At 32.9% G+C, this 15,525-nt stretch overlaps 1 protein-coding gene across 4 annotated transcripts in view; it reads left to right on the top strand.

Annotated features, from left to right (window-relative positions):
* Positions 1-15,525, top strand: part of rols (rolling pebbles) — a 57,913-nt gene that overhangs the window by 27,867 nt on the left and 14,521 nt on the right. Inside the window, exon 2 of one of the 4 annotated variants that reach the window (XM_066390974.1) lies at positions 3,282-3,316. The exons of the other annotated variants lie outside the window; for them this stretch is intronic. Coding sequence (XP_066247071.1) covers positions 3,301-3,316 — 16 coding nt within the window. The 5' untranslated portion in view covers positions 3,282-3,300. The remainder of the gene's footprint in view (positions 1-3,281; positions 3,317-15,525) is intronic. 4 annotated transcript variants of the gene reach the window in all.

Genomic DNA, 15,525 nt, shown 5'->3' with positions numbered 1-15,525 from the left:
ATTTTAATTAAAAAACATAATTCTCTCAGCTCAACCAATGGCGCTCCTGCATACCTGTTTTCCGATGTTATTTACGAAAAAAGTGGTACGCCACTGACATTTCTTCGCGGAAATATTTTTTCTCATTAGGCTGGTCAATTCTACATGAAAAACATTGCAACATTGGTATACATTGCAACAGTCAACTGAACTTCGAAGTCACTGTTATGGCAAATAAAATGGAGCGCGACTGCCGAATGTCTGCCGCAGGGTTGCCATTTTCATGATATATTCCTGATATTTCAAGATTTGCCAGTTATTGCGGTATTCCTGCAATTTATTGCCCGTTTCTTTTTAACAATTCTTTGAAAAGCATCTAAAATGGACCGATTTCACTGACCTCCTGATAACCCCAGATGAACCAGTTTGGGTCAGCGAAGACGTTGTGAAATTGAATCGAATCGAAAAAGTACACCTCTAACATGTCAATCATTTTACCAGGAGGATAAAAATAAATTGAATTTATAATATATTGAATAGATAGTGTTTTGTAATGGATTAAATCGAAGCCATTAATCCTGACCTTAGTGTAGAATTAACGAAATTGTTATCTTATTATTATTATTAATATTATTGTTGTTGCCGAAGAGCAAATATTTATTAAACCTGAATTCTAGCCTTTATCAATATACTATGCGGTGATGTAATTTTTTAGTTTAAGGTTACTACTTATTGAGGTGACCAGGATTTTGAGATTTTTGGTAAAAGTGTTTGCAAAATAACACACCTTGTTAAAACGCCTTTTGCAGGTAGGTACTAACGCAACTAACTGCGAAGCTAAATTGCAATTAACCTCTCTGAGAGAACCGACATAAACCATGGAACAAATTAGCCATAAATCTGTGACCACACCGAATCAATTATAGAGAGAAAATCAAGTTGTCTTCCAATAGCAACTTTTAATTGGTCCCTTCTTGTTATTCTCAAGTATCACTGTTCCCTCTCATTGGGCAGATTGATTCGATAATGTGTTCCAGTTCGACAACAGTGCTCTACATACTGAAGCCATAAATCGTATCTTTATCGACTCTCATGATCAACTTCTTGGTACGATTGATTTGAACTTTCCTATTAGGCTAAGAGAGCAGTTGCTAAAGGCAGACAGTTTTAAAATAAAATTGCCTTTGTCAGTTCCCAAATATTTTAATGGGGCAACATAATGGGGAGGATGCAAAAAACGATTCAGACAGTGGAGCATTCCTCAAAGGTCAATGTGGGAACGTTGCGGCTAGACATTCAGGCATTTATTTCGAAATCGGAGGCATTTCGAGAAGAAAAATGTCCAAAAGCAACAAGCTATAGAACTCCGTTACGAATACGGTTGAAAACCTTAGTCCAAAGACTTTAGCAGAATCATTGTACGCTCACTGTTTTAGACCCATGTCATTAACATACTTTCAAGCGGGGCAAAAAGAAGCATGACCGCAGGAAGAACCGAAATAACCGAATTATGTTGAGACCGGGGGCTCCAGACGGCTATAAGTGGTTCCCAAGTATGGTTCTTGGAACCGGCAACGGTCACTACCGGTTTTCAAGATCCGAGGTACCATGAATCACCCAGAAGATGTTTTGGTTTGAATAGATCTTCAGTTAAGGGTAGTATAATAAAAATAAGTGAAGTGAGTTGTCTCAACTAGGAGGCAGAAAATATCTGAGAAATCCTTAAATAAATGAAAACATTTATTTTATACTTGTATATTTGAAAACCCTGCAAATTAACCAAGCCGAAACAAACTTTCAATAAAATTTAATGTCAATAATGTAGCTCAAAGTATTTTTCCATTGCTGACATAGGGGCGCAGTCAATTGTTTCAGGTTAGTTCAAGTTGATTCAGGTTCCGAACTGCGTTCGAAATTTCCCTCTTTTGAGCCCACTATTCATGACTTGTATTCAACTATACAAATTCAGCTTAGAAATCAATTTTAAATCTCGATCGTCTAGTCGTTTGCTATATTTTTTCACTGCTGGTATAGGGGAGCAATCAACCATTTCACTTTCGAAATTTCTACTATTGCTTCCATTATTTGTGATTTGCTTTTAATTCTGCAAATTCATATTCTAAAAAAAAATTATTTTGATCGTAGTTTGCAATATTTTTCCTTTACTGGTATACAAGCTAAGTTATCTATTTCAGACAATTACGTTCATTGTAATATACTTATTTTTTCAAGACTTGTTTTATTTGCACGTGTGTTACATGATGATGTAAGTAATGGTTTGCAACGCCCAAATTCTTCTTCTGAAACTGTGGAGCTCTTCTGGTGTTCAGTTTCTGAGTTACAATTGAATTTAAAATTCAATGAGAGGAAAGAAGGAAGAAATCCCTGCAGAAAAATGGTGCTTTCCTACAAAAATAATCCTAAAATAAATGAAGACCCGGTTAATAACAATGCAGACCTCGTTAGGCGCCATGTTCGCCTTATCTGACTGCGTTAAACTCAAGCAACAAACCGTATTAAATGATTGATGTACACAATTTAAGTCCACAAGAATTGGGACGAGTTTGCATGTGGTATTTTATATGTATGAAATTCTCAATCATCACTTAATAAGAGTCAAGCTATGCTCGCAACAACACCAAACACTTAATCGCACCCAAAAAAGAAGGATCCAGCTAAGATCTAATTTTGCAACGCACAACAATGTGATCAGCATTAAAATAGTATTTATGACAATTGTCGCAAATAATAGTTGGAATTCCGTGAAAATCTGCCATAACCTTCAGAGGTCAGCTGGTTCAGTACGAAATTGCTGATGCTGTTAAAGCTCATATTTCTGCAAAGTTTTGTTGAAACTGTGGAAGGAAGAATGACAGGCCAGGAATCCGTGACTAAAGAACTGTCCTAAAGATAGAATCGCGTGAATGCGTGTGTGTTCCCCACAAGAAAAAATGTCTTAAGCACGTTGCTGAGCGGACGTACATTTAAATAGCTCCCAACGAGGAACAAGGTTCGCTCTAATTGGCCTTTAATTTATCCACGTCATATCTGAAAATATCCCCAACTATGCATGTTATTATTTTTATATTAGACATCCTGAGTGGAATTAATGGACTGAACATTCATGTGCCTTACAAGAATTCCAACTCCATATCTCCTCCCAGAGAGGGGAAATATCTAGTTATAATCATACTGATTTGAGATCATTAAATATGTTCCTGTTTTATAGTGCAGTGTACTTTTTCACGTATTTAATCCGAAATATGATTCGAGCTTTAATCCTGGACATATTTTTTTTTCAGGTAATGAGACTGTGAGGCGATGAGCATGCAAGAAGGTAAGACAGACGACACAATCTTGTCGCTAATTGCTGCGAATCCTTGACGTTATCAGACCATGGCGCCGGCTCTTGATTACACTCATGTAAAACAAGTTTCTTGCAAATCATATAATCAAGGAGTCTCAGATCCGATTAATCGCAATATGTAAACATAGATAGTTAAGGTTTATAATAATTATTTTTTTATTGTAATGACATGATGTAGAGTTTTGGTAATAGTCGCAGAATTGTCCTGATCTTGGAGAAAATCGAAAGTCGGATCTTCAGAAGACGTCAAAATGTTTCGTTTTATAAGCAATATTTGTCAGCTAATATAACGTGACAGCTCTATTAACAGTGTCGTAGCACTCCTTTTTCGTTTCTAGTACTTTTCAAAAATTTAATTTCTTAGTAGCGAAAATCTTATTCCTCATTTTTTATGTTAAAACATATTAACAACGTCTCTGTTTTTCAAAAAATCAAAATTAGTTTTTTTAAACTATAATTTATGATTACAGATATTGTACCCCCGAATAATCAGTAGCTTATAAAGTTATTTTCGAGGTTAATAATTCCTTAAATTGTAAACTTTCGATTCTCGTATATGACAGTTTGAAAAACTCTCACTGATGGGCCTCTGATTTTCTAATAAGTAATAATTGTAAAATCCTTGAAAATTTACCAAAAATTCATGCTTTCGAGATACAAATGTAGAAGGCCACTTGCCGCGTCACTGATTTCAAGCTAGACAAATTGCTATTTTTCCTAAAATTCGTAGACACCCACAACACCTATCTTCCGCTAGAAACAATGGCACAGTAATATTTGTTAAGATGTTCTAATTTCCTAAAACAAAAATCAATTACTCCACCTTTGCAACTATTGTCTAATCCGCCTTTGCTTTTAAACGAATATAATCTCCAAATTTGATAGATATGAGGGTAGTTTGAAGACATATTATTCTATTAAAATCAATGATACAGGACCCTTTTTAAATTCAATTTCACGCTTGCAATATTTATCTAAAGACTATTAAATTTAGCTACTACCACTACACCCCTGGTTTTTTAGCCAAATAAAATTGTAACTTAAAAAAACATAAAAATATCTCTTGACAGTTAGTGATGTAAACGCAGATATTTCGTTTCAAATTAACTCCCAATAATTTCCTTTTACTTCCAGATTTTGAAGTAATTAAAATATTCCTCTATAATATTTATTCAACCATGTTTTTGGTGACTCTACACTTAAATCAGTGAAACTGTCAAAAATGTTTAACTTAATTGGCATTTACAACCTATAGTATTTCATTAAACTAGTGGTTTATTACGCCATTTTAAAATCAATAATTTAGAAAAACTAACTTTTAAAAATTTACCTGAGATAAGTTGCAAATATGTATAGTGTGATAAGTCTCTGGATATAGTAGACATTTATAAGTGCCACATCTTTTTAAACTTAGTGATGCAGCATGGCTTCTTAAAACGCGTGATTTTAGAAACAAAAAGTGATTTTAAACATTTGAAATTTTGTCTGTAGCCTGCACAGCTGCTGCAAATCTAGCTTCCTACACTTCTGAATTTATACCAACGAAGTTGTCAATTTTACTGGATGTAATAGAAATTAACCACCATCAAATTCCATTAAAGTCGGTCATTTAGCACGCTTTTTCTAACATGCAAGTTTTCCTAAAATCTTATTCGAGTTCAGAAATTTGAAAATCTGTCAACTAGAAATATGCATATCCACTTTGCCACGCCTCTGCTTTTAAGCACGCCAAAAACAGTTTTTGCCGTATCTCACTGATCAGTGGCGTACCTCGTTTTTGTAAAACAACGCTAGATAAAAATACTGACAACTTTATCAAGAGGATAATATGCATGTTGAAATAAAGACAGATGTCGGTCAATTTCATGGTTTTCAGGAAAATTATTTTCCAGGTGAAGCTGCTAGTAAATTGATCTAATGGTTTTTAGTAAACTTCGCCCACTTCCTATTTAAATATTCATTCAGTTTGTCAAAATATCGTCACGTTCGTCAGTGTACCGTATAGCTAATACATGTACCATTGAGTCATGAACAGTGATATTAGTTGGGCATTACCATTGGTATTAAGTCTGAGTAATGGATGATTTGTTTAGTTGTCACCAAACAGGTGTGACGTGGGTACATGGTACGTGGGCGCAACATTTAGTTTACCTTGACACTTGAGGAAATTCTGAATTTCAAAGAGGACATGAATGGTTTTTATTAATATTAAAGGTTCATTCGTGGAGTTAATTGCTGCTCTCGACCCCTGAATTAATGGTCATCTCGTATATCGCAACTACTTTAAAGTACATCAATTTTATTACGATATTAACGAGTGTATTGACACGCGGTTTTTCAGTGTGTACTGAGCATGCAAATTGATGCTTTAATAATTGCAGTCAATTCACAAATTGATCAGATCATAACAATCAACATCGATGCATAAGATGAAGCAAGAGCTAATGACTGTTCGTCTTTTCGTCTGCACGGAGCCTTATAGGGCATCACATCTTTTTTAAATCAATTAGGCCTAATAGGGGCAGCTATTCTTCAGATCCGTTAGCCTTGATTGAGTGCATCTAAACGGCCCTTTTCATCTTTAGATTTCGGTAATTCGAAGTAGAAATTATCATCAGTCAGTGCCCAAAGAAGCCATAAAATCTCACATTCAGCTTGATCTGTATAAACATTCGAAAGAAAACGTAACGTGCCTTTTTATAGATTGAAGACACGTATAACCTGGAACATCGCCGGAAATGGCGTTCGTTAGGGCTGACTAATACGCTTAAAAATAGAGGGATTTGACGGGTCTTTAATTAAATCAAAATCGAGAATAGTTGAGAATTATTCTTTAATTTAATCCACTATAAAACAGTTACCCACTTCTTCATCTTCTTCTTCAAGCAACGTGTGACATCCGGAATACATAAACTGACATAGCAGATGGTCGATATGTTATGAATCTATGGTCTCTAGTATCTGTACATTCCCGCTGTTTCTGTTTGCCTTACGGCTTTAATGGGTCCACATACGAAGAAACATTTCGCATAAAAAGGCAGATTTTCATATCTATTTGGTGTGTAAAACAAGTGACTTTAGTGAGGATAATGACTATATGCGCGCGTGTTCATACCGCGACATTCCTTATATGGCTGTGCCGACTTTTGGCCGCCAAGGTCTGCGCGTAGGTGTGCCTTAAAAGCCAATTTTCGTATTTTATGGATATTTGTACCGGAGTTATTCATTATGTTGCGTAATAATGATAAAAGCTGCCACTCAGATGAGCGGAGGACATGGCATTAAGTGAGAGTAACGATTATGCCGACCGTCAGTTGCTATGAGCGGCAAGTTCACCCAGGTGGTATTGGTTTGAATGCCTGATAAGTGTTCTCTAATGGTTCTTCTATACAGGGTTCGCCTTTGGGAGCTAACATAATCTGTATATGAAAAGTTTAATGTAATTTTGGAGTTTGCTTTATGGAAAAAGCCTGAAATCGTAAAAAAAAATAAAACAAGCATTCAAAATAAACATTAAACAACTTCGTATAAAGGTGCGCGGATGTATCTGTTTTCTACGCAGCATAAAATAGTTTATAGCTTTTTCCTATTTACTCAAAAAGCATTAATTCTTATGTTGTACATCGTATTTGTTTCTTTTTTTTACTAATCTAATGGTACAAAAATAATTGTAGCGTGTTATTTGTAAAAATAACTTTTTTGAATTTAAAAATTCTAAATTCCAATAATTTTTTCAAAAACGTTTTGAAATATTTTTTAAAGTTTTTTAATAGATCATAAAAACTTGTTAATTTTCCAGTAATTTCAAATTTATTTCATGAATTTATCTCAAATAGTTTTGTAGATAATTGAGTTTTAGTAAAGCTCTACAAGTGCCAAAAAGGTCGCAAAAATCAAAATAAATCAAAAACCGTTGAAAATCAGTACTTTGTTGTATTATAAAACTTATATTTATTTTCGACAAAAAACTGCCATGTTCCATTTAAAAAAAATGGAGTAAGAGTCAGTTCCCTAGTCAAACGAAAGTCATATTAGGGTGAAAAGATTTTTACAATGTCAGTTATTTTTCACAAAACAAAAATACGAATTTCAAAAATACATAAAACTCGTTTTCCATATATGGATTGCCAGGCCAACCCTATATGTTTTTCGACGAATTAATAATGCCGAAAATGCCTGATTTAAAGAGAATTGGCAATTTGGAGGTCGTGGAGGTCTCATTTTTACGGGCTTAGAATTTTGAATGTAATTTGAAGTAATTTCGTAGTATTTTCGAATCATAAAAGTGGGTACCTATCAACGTGACCTTAAATCTTTTAGGCGTCAAAATGAACACTTTCACTGGCGTCTAAAAAAATTCTAACCTTCAACTCAAATGTTCAAAGAGTTTTGTCTAATTACCAACCGTGAACCCCCCCCCCCCCCCCCGGTTTTTAATACTGAATATGAATCAGTTTTATTATGCTAAAAAGTGAACTGAACAATTTCTCTTAAAATTAACATTTTCAATAATGTCCTGAAAAATTCAGTTTTGAAAAACTACCTTTACATCCTTAACAAAATATAGTCTAAGTTTTGTCAAAAGAATTAACCTCCTTACGCCTGAAACTTTTAATATTGAACGAAATTAATTTTCTAATACATTTCATTTCAATAACATATCCTTTCAAAAATGAACGTTCTCAGTAACGTGCCAAAATATTTAGGAATTTTAAGAAGATTTTCCAGCACTGAAACAAATGTAGAACAAGTTTGTTCAAATTATTAACCCTCTTTAGAGACGCCTTTAGTTTTTAATATTTAATCCTAATCGATTTTTAAATATTGAAAAGAATTTTTCCTTTTAAAATTTACGGTTTCCGTGCTGTCTCAAAAATTAGGAATTAAAAAATTATATTTTAATCCTGAACAAAACTTATAGTAAATTTTAGTAAATAAATTTATAGTAAATTTTGTCAAAAGAATCAACTTTAAATTAATTCTCTAATATTGCGATGTATTTAGTAATGTTTTTTTTTCAAACACTAAAGTTTTCACTAGCACCCTAAAAAATAAAGAATATTTAGAAATTCTCAATAATTGAAGGAATTTTGAAGCAAATTTTCTCAAATTATTGACCCTTCTTAGGAATACTTCTGTTATTCTGGAAAAATATCCCAACATTAGAAAGTATTTATTTATTTTTTTTACTCAAAATAAACACTGATGGGAATTTATAAACAGTGCGACCAAATTATCAGTCCCTTTAGAAGAGCTCCTGGTTTGGCATATTAGAACCAAATCAACTATTAAATAATAAAACGTGCTTCAAGCGTTTCAAGTAAAGTAATTGAGGCTCAAAAATCAACAATATTTTAAAAATCTTCAAAATCTGAATCAAACTAAGTGTAGTAAGTAGTGTTTTCAGTGACGTACTGATAAATTCAAGAGTTTTTGGAATGGATGTTTGAAGCTTCTAAAGCTTACATCCCCTAATACGCCTTAAAAATGATCATTTATTATATTTTTTTGCGTTTTTATTTCTTTTCCTATTTTTCATTCGACTCTAAATTACTCCCTCACACAAAAATTATCCTTCTCTGAATTTTTCATATTTTGTTCTTCTCTCACTTCAAGTGTTTCCCGGGCTTTTTATGACTTTCTGTTATTGTTTATTCATTTGTTAAGTATTCTTCTCTTCCATATCTACGTCTTTACCATATTTTATTACGCTGAATTAGTTATTTTCTCGAAATTTTCACCTACTCCTCGTGTCCAAACCAAGAACCGCTAAGCGCTTACAAAAACTTTTAATTTATTCAGTTCAAGTCAAAATTGCCAAGGGAAACTTAAGCAAATGCGAGTAATTTTAATGAATTTAGAAAATTCACTTTTCGGGGTCTAAGAAGATGCCTAAGCACTCCCATCTTGAGGAATTTAGAGACTTTCGTTTTAAGATTCTCGTACAATCTAGAGAACCGAAATTTAGAAAGAAGTTTTTTAAATTTCGACATCTCAATTAAGGTTTGAATGTTGATTATGACTAGACGATTCTTAACCTAATTAAAGAGAAAAAAGACTAATTTAGTCAGATTTAGAGTATTTAGTTTTTAGGATTCAACTGGAAACTTGAGTCTTGATTTGAATGCATTTGCAAGAAATTTCAGTCATTAAGCTTGGGCCTATTCAATAATATACTGGGTGTTCCGTGAAAAAGTTTCCAAAAGTACAAAAATGCAAATTGATCAGTAATTTTTACGTTTAAGTCGGATAATTTTTGTAGTTTTCACTCTTAGAAAAATCCCTCTAGAACTTGATTCTATTCGAAAATTATTGTCAGCATTGCAGTATCTCTACTTTCATCAACATACGAGAAAAAAGAAAGGACTTCTCACGAAATCTCCATTTTGAATCACCACTTACCGCAAATGATTTACATTTTTTTCGTGAAGGTATCCTACGATTTCAACCGAAACGCCGTTAATCTCGACCTGTTTAATCATGCAGTGGTACCGAGAGAGAACCCGAGGTGTGTGGGTGCCTCGACCTCTCTTTCACATTTTGCCATCACTATCTGCCGATCTTTCCCAGGGACTTATTAGAGATCTGGAGCTCCTCTTGCAAGAATAGACACTCCCACATGTGGCATTTCTCTTTTGAGATTACGACACATCTCGATTGTCTTTTCAATAACTATTGTTGACTCTTCGAGACATCAAATTACTGACCGAGACAAACAGTCGATTGAGTTTTTATCGTACGAATTAGGTTTCACTTAATTAGTCGCGTTAACAAAAGAAATGCTCTTAATAAATTATCGCATAACGTTATTACCGCAAATTAGTGTTAATTTACCGGTTTTGTTAATTGCGGTAAATTTGTATGTTGAGAGATTTACTTAATTTCTCGTCAAATAACATTTAAGAATTGACTGCAGACTACTGCAACTCAACATATATCTTGACACACTTAATAGAAAATTAACTTAACTTGCAGGAAAAATCAGTTATGCTTCACCGATCGCAGGTGTTTCTGTTAATATGGTAATTATTTCATAGAACCTTAAGAAACGGTTGTTAATCTTAAAAAAATTCTTAAGCTGCGTGGGTCTTGGACTGTATACCACCGTATAATCAATATGCTGATTGATTGAGAGCTATAATAAGGAATTAATAGCACCAGGACTTGAGGGGACTTTCTGTGCTTTTGAGTGAAAGCTATTGCTGAAGAGCTTCTCCTGATATTAGATTTAAGCGCGAAGTAATGCAATACAGAGTGGCCTCGATTTTCCGCTCACTTCGAGCCGTTCGGATCGTTCATCACTGTCACCTGCGCAGGATTAGCCGCAGGGCAGTAGGCGCAGCGCCACGCAGACTGGGCCGCTTTAACTATTAACAATAAATAGCGAAGAAAAAGTCTTAAACTAATGTCTGGGGCTAATAAATCCTGTTTTGACGTTTATTAAACCGGGTTAGGTCGGAAATTTATGATTCTGGACGGAATTAACGTTGGCTTTATGGCGGTAATTGATCTTCAGCAAGATCATACCAGGGCTCTACTAAAAAGAATCACAAGAAAAAAGTGTCGTTATCAAAATGTGCACTCAGATGCGTGGTTTAATGCAATTCCCTCACACTAAGGTGTCTTGGGGTTACTGTTTCAATGGCATTTTAACACATGCGAGACTGTTGATGTCTCCAAGTAATCAACAGAAGTGAAGACAAGGAAACTCTTCAGTATTTAAATGGCCGATCAAAAAATCAGTCTTCAGATTTAATGCTTCAACTATGTACTTAACTACAGAACCAAGACGGAGTTGTTACTCTTGGGATCCAGACGTAAAAGCCAATTTCGGAATTCTCAACTAGTTCTCTTTATTTAGAGCAGAGTTGGAATACTCTAATTTCTATTTGAAGCTCAGAAATCAGTCTCTAAATTTTTGTAAATAGTTTCTTCTGCGCTCAAACCAAAATTGAGTGAAGTCTCTAATTTAGAAATAGTGAATCTCTAAATAATTTATTTAAATTAGGAGCTTTCTAGATTATTCCTCAAAATCGACAATTCAATTATCGAAATTTGTCTATAAATTTCTACTGAAACCTTAAAAATTTAATTCTCCGTAAAGCTTAAAAGTTGAAGCATCTGCAGTCGTTAAAGTTACCTTTTCTTCATTCAAATCAAGTTTTAAACGCCCTAATTTTTACTCGAATCCTAAGAATCATCGCATATCCTCTAAATTTTACTAAATGGTGTAGTTTTTCTTTTTTGAGCTAAGGCTTTCATCTCTAATTACGAGGGTCCCTGCATTTCAAAGAATAAAATTTCTAAATTGGACTTTTACCTTTTTTTTTGTTCGAACTAAGGTCCAATTTCCCTTTTCCCTGACTAAAATCTTTAAATTCGGCATGATTGGAGCGCTTTAGTTATTACCTAAATTCTGAAGAGGAAGGTCTCCCAATCCATCTAAATTATCTCTCATTTACTTAAACTCTTCTCGAGCTTTCCTTAAGAATTTCGAGATTTCTGCATCTGTAATTGTAATTTATGTAAGTGTGTTGATAGTTCACACCTGAAGCATTCCTTGTATTTTAAGAGAATTTTCGAGAAAGTGTAAAATTCACAGTGAGAAAATATTTTAAAGAGGAAGAAGAAGTATGCATAATACGTGAAGAAATAATAAGAGATAGTAAAAAAAAGTTAAAGTGGAAAAACAGTTCGAGAACAAAAGAAAGCTTAAGGCGAGAGAAACAAAAAATGGTAAATTCGGAAAGAGGACAAAAATTTGAAAATAATTCAAGGTCAGATGATCGAACAAAAATAAATAAAAATTCAAGAAAAAAGAGGAAATAATTTAGATACTACGAAAAATCCATAGAAAGACTAAAAAACGATTATTTTTGAGGTGTTTTACAGTATGTGAGCTTTAGAAACTCCAAACATCCATCTCAAAACAAATCGTTAATATTTATTTCTCAGTATTAAACTAATCGATTTGGTTCTAATATACAAAGTCATGGGCATCTCTAAAAATGGCTACTGATGTGCTTAAAATTTCTTTAAATACATTTTACTGTTTGATAATTTTTTAAAACTTTTTTTTGAAACACCATTAAGAATGTTGATTTTATCAACATTTTCGCTCAAAAAACCAGTAGTGTGTGTCATTCAGTTGAAAGTTTCGAAAATAATTCCTTCTCTCAAGAGCAGGATTAAAGAGTTAAATTAAAAGTTAGCTTCAAGTACAAGACGTGCGCATTATAGCTTCTTACATTTGCTTAATCTTTAGCAGGAATTTTGTGAAATAAATCTAGATTTGCCCTACCCAGCCTCACGTAACTAATCTTTGATCAATAACTCCGAAACTAAGCTTTTACTAGGACTATGGATTATTTTAAGCATTCTAAGTACCTAAAATAATCCGTAGTCGATTGGCCATAATACCAAGTAATTCAAGAAGGTGACTCTCCTTTATAACTTTTTTGTTTTTAAACTTAGAAAGTTGAAATTTGGAAGGAAACTATATGAAAATAAAACCGGTTGATTGACATTAATGATGTTTATCTAGCACTTCTGGTTTAATCGAAAATGACCTCAACTTTTAATTTTTATATGTAATGCCCTATACATTTTTAAAAATTTTTAGATCTAAAAGCCATTTTTAGTCTAAAAATATGTCATTTAAAAAAATATTTTCTTTTGTTGTTTTTCCATGTCGTCCTACCCCACTAAAGAATACGTATTAGACACAATTTTAGGTCAAAATTATAGGGAAAATACTAATTCGTCATTTTATTGAGTGCTTTTTATTTTATAAGCAATTTAAATACCGAAAAACAGCCACCATGTTGCCATTTGAAAAACAGGAAATACACGAGAAAAACTGTTTTTCGGTATTTAAATTTCTTACAAAAGAAAAAATACTCAATAAAATGACAAATTAGTATTTTCCCCCATAATTATGACCTAAAATTATGCCTAATACGTATATCTCAGTGGCGTAGCTCCACATGAAAAAAACACATTTTTTTAATGACATATTTTTAGACTAAAAATAACCTCTAAATTCCAATATATATATATACAGGGTGTTTCATAAATATACCGACAAACAAAAAACGAAGAAATAAGACCTGTATGACAGTCTTATTTCTTCTAGTCACAATCGTTAATTTGCGAACAATTTATTACACAAAAAATATATGTCTTCATATTTATTAAAAGAAAATTAAATTAATTTCTCATTAAAAAAATCACATTTGGAAACTTACACCGGTTTTTTGCTAGGCACATGAATGAGAAATAATTTTTTTCTCGAAAACGGCCACTCTGGCAACAAAACACTAAGAGGCCTTTTTTGTTAAGAATTGATGGAATATTAAGAAAAAAATATTTATATTAAAAAAAGTCGGCGGCGTGCCATTTTTTTAGTTAAAAACATCCCATTGAATGGCCGCACGGACGCCACTGGTGTAGGTGGAAATGGTCTGCATACTCCAGAACATGCACATTTATCCCGCGATAGCATGTCCCGAATTTCATGTCCGCATCTCAAATCGTTTTTCAAATAATAAAAAAATATTCAAAAAAAAAGGAATTAAACACCCTGTATCTTGGAAACGAAGCGATTTCGGATCTAACTTTATTTGTTCTAAATATTTGTTTTTATGAGCTCTACAACCCCTGAAAGTTTGTCGGTATATTTATGAAACACCCTATATACAGGGTGTTCCACCCCAGCTAGAACGTTCGATAGCTCCCAAACCAATGGAGATACAAAAAAAATTATTTCATAAAATGTGTTTCGATTTAATTGCTGCATATTCTAGAATTATTTTCAAATATGGCGGACTTCCGTTTATACCGGAAGTTGACACTAACTTACTTATTTTAAATGGAACACCCTGTATATTATTACATTTTTGAATTTCTTATTCAAAATGAATATCAGTTCATTAAGCATATGGAAGCATTAATTCGTATCATTCACAAGTTATTAGACAATTTATAATAAAATTGACGTATGCATAACTGAAGAAAAAGTCCAAAATCAAGGAAAGTAAAAGAGATAAAATTTTGGGGGTTCTTTCATTTCAAAGAGCAGAAAATAGACTACTACAGCAGCTACGATTTTTTTATTTATTGTCTAAAATATCAATTTTCTGATACTTGTCAAATGGAAATATTCAACCACCAACAACTTCAGTTTTTCAAATGGATTGATATAATTATTTTTTGTCTATCCGACGCAGAAAAAAATATCTCTCATTTCATATACTATTATCAATAAGTATTCTTAAATCAATCCGCAACAAGAATATTTTTAAGGGGCAGCAAAAATGATGCAAAAAATAAACGGTTATCTAAAGAATGTCAATGGGATTTCAAAGTACATGTTCAAATTGTTGACCGTTATTTTCAACGCACAACTGGACCCTGTCATTAAACTGTTTGTTAATTTTAATTAATTAAATTTAATTAATTTTAATTTTTTTAAGTTGGTGGTTGAATATTTCCATTTGACAAGTATTAGAAAATTGATATTTTAGGCAATAAATAAAAAAATCGTAGCTGCTGTAGTAGTCTATTTTCTGCTCTTTGAAATGAAAGAAACCCCAAAATTTTATCTCTTTTACTTTCCTTGATTTTGGACTTTTTCTTCAATTATGCATACGTCAATTTTATTATAAATTGTCTAATAACTTGTGAATGGTACGAATTAATGCTTTCATATGCTTAATGAATTGATATTCATTTTGAATAAGGAATCCAAGAATGTAATAATATACAGGGTGTTCCATTTAAAATAAGTAAGTTAGTGTCAACTTCCGGTATAAACGGAAGTTCGCCATATTTGAAAATAATTTTAGAATGTGCAGCAATTAAATAGAAACACAATTTATGAAATAATTTTTTTTATATCTCCATTGGTTTGGGAGCCATCGAATATTCTAGCTGGGGCGGAACACCCTGTATATACAAGGTGATTCGCAACGCAACCGACACAGAACAGGTGCGTGTAGAGGACCTCAAAACATGTCGATTTTTTATATCAAATTTTTTTCTGAGGTCTGCGGTTGCTGAGATATCGGCTTCAGAAGATGAATAAAAAAATTTGAAAAAATTCGGGATCTCAGGAAAGGCTTAACCTAGAATAACCATATTTAGGAAATATTTTTGTATTATTGACGTCTTTATTTGTT

The sequence above is a fragment of the Euwallacea similis genome, chromosome 1, assembly GCF_039881205.1.
Source record: "Euwallacea similis isolate ESF13 chromosome 1, ESF131.1, whole genome shotgun sequence".
Classification (NCBI taxonomy): domain Eukaryota; kingdom Metazoa; phylum Arthropoda; class Insecta; order Coleoptera; family Curculionidae; genus Euwallacea; species Euwallacea similis.
Note: the sequence above shows the minus strand (reverse complement) of the source record. Positions and strands in the feature narration are given on the sequence as shown.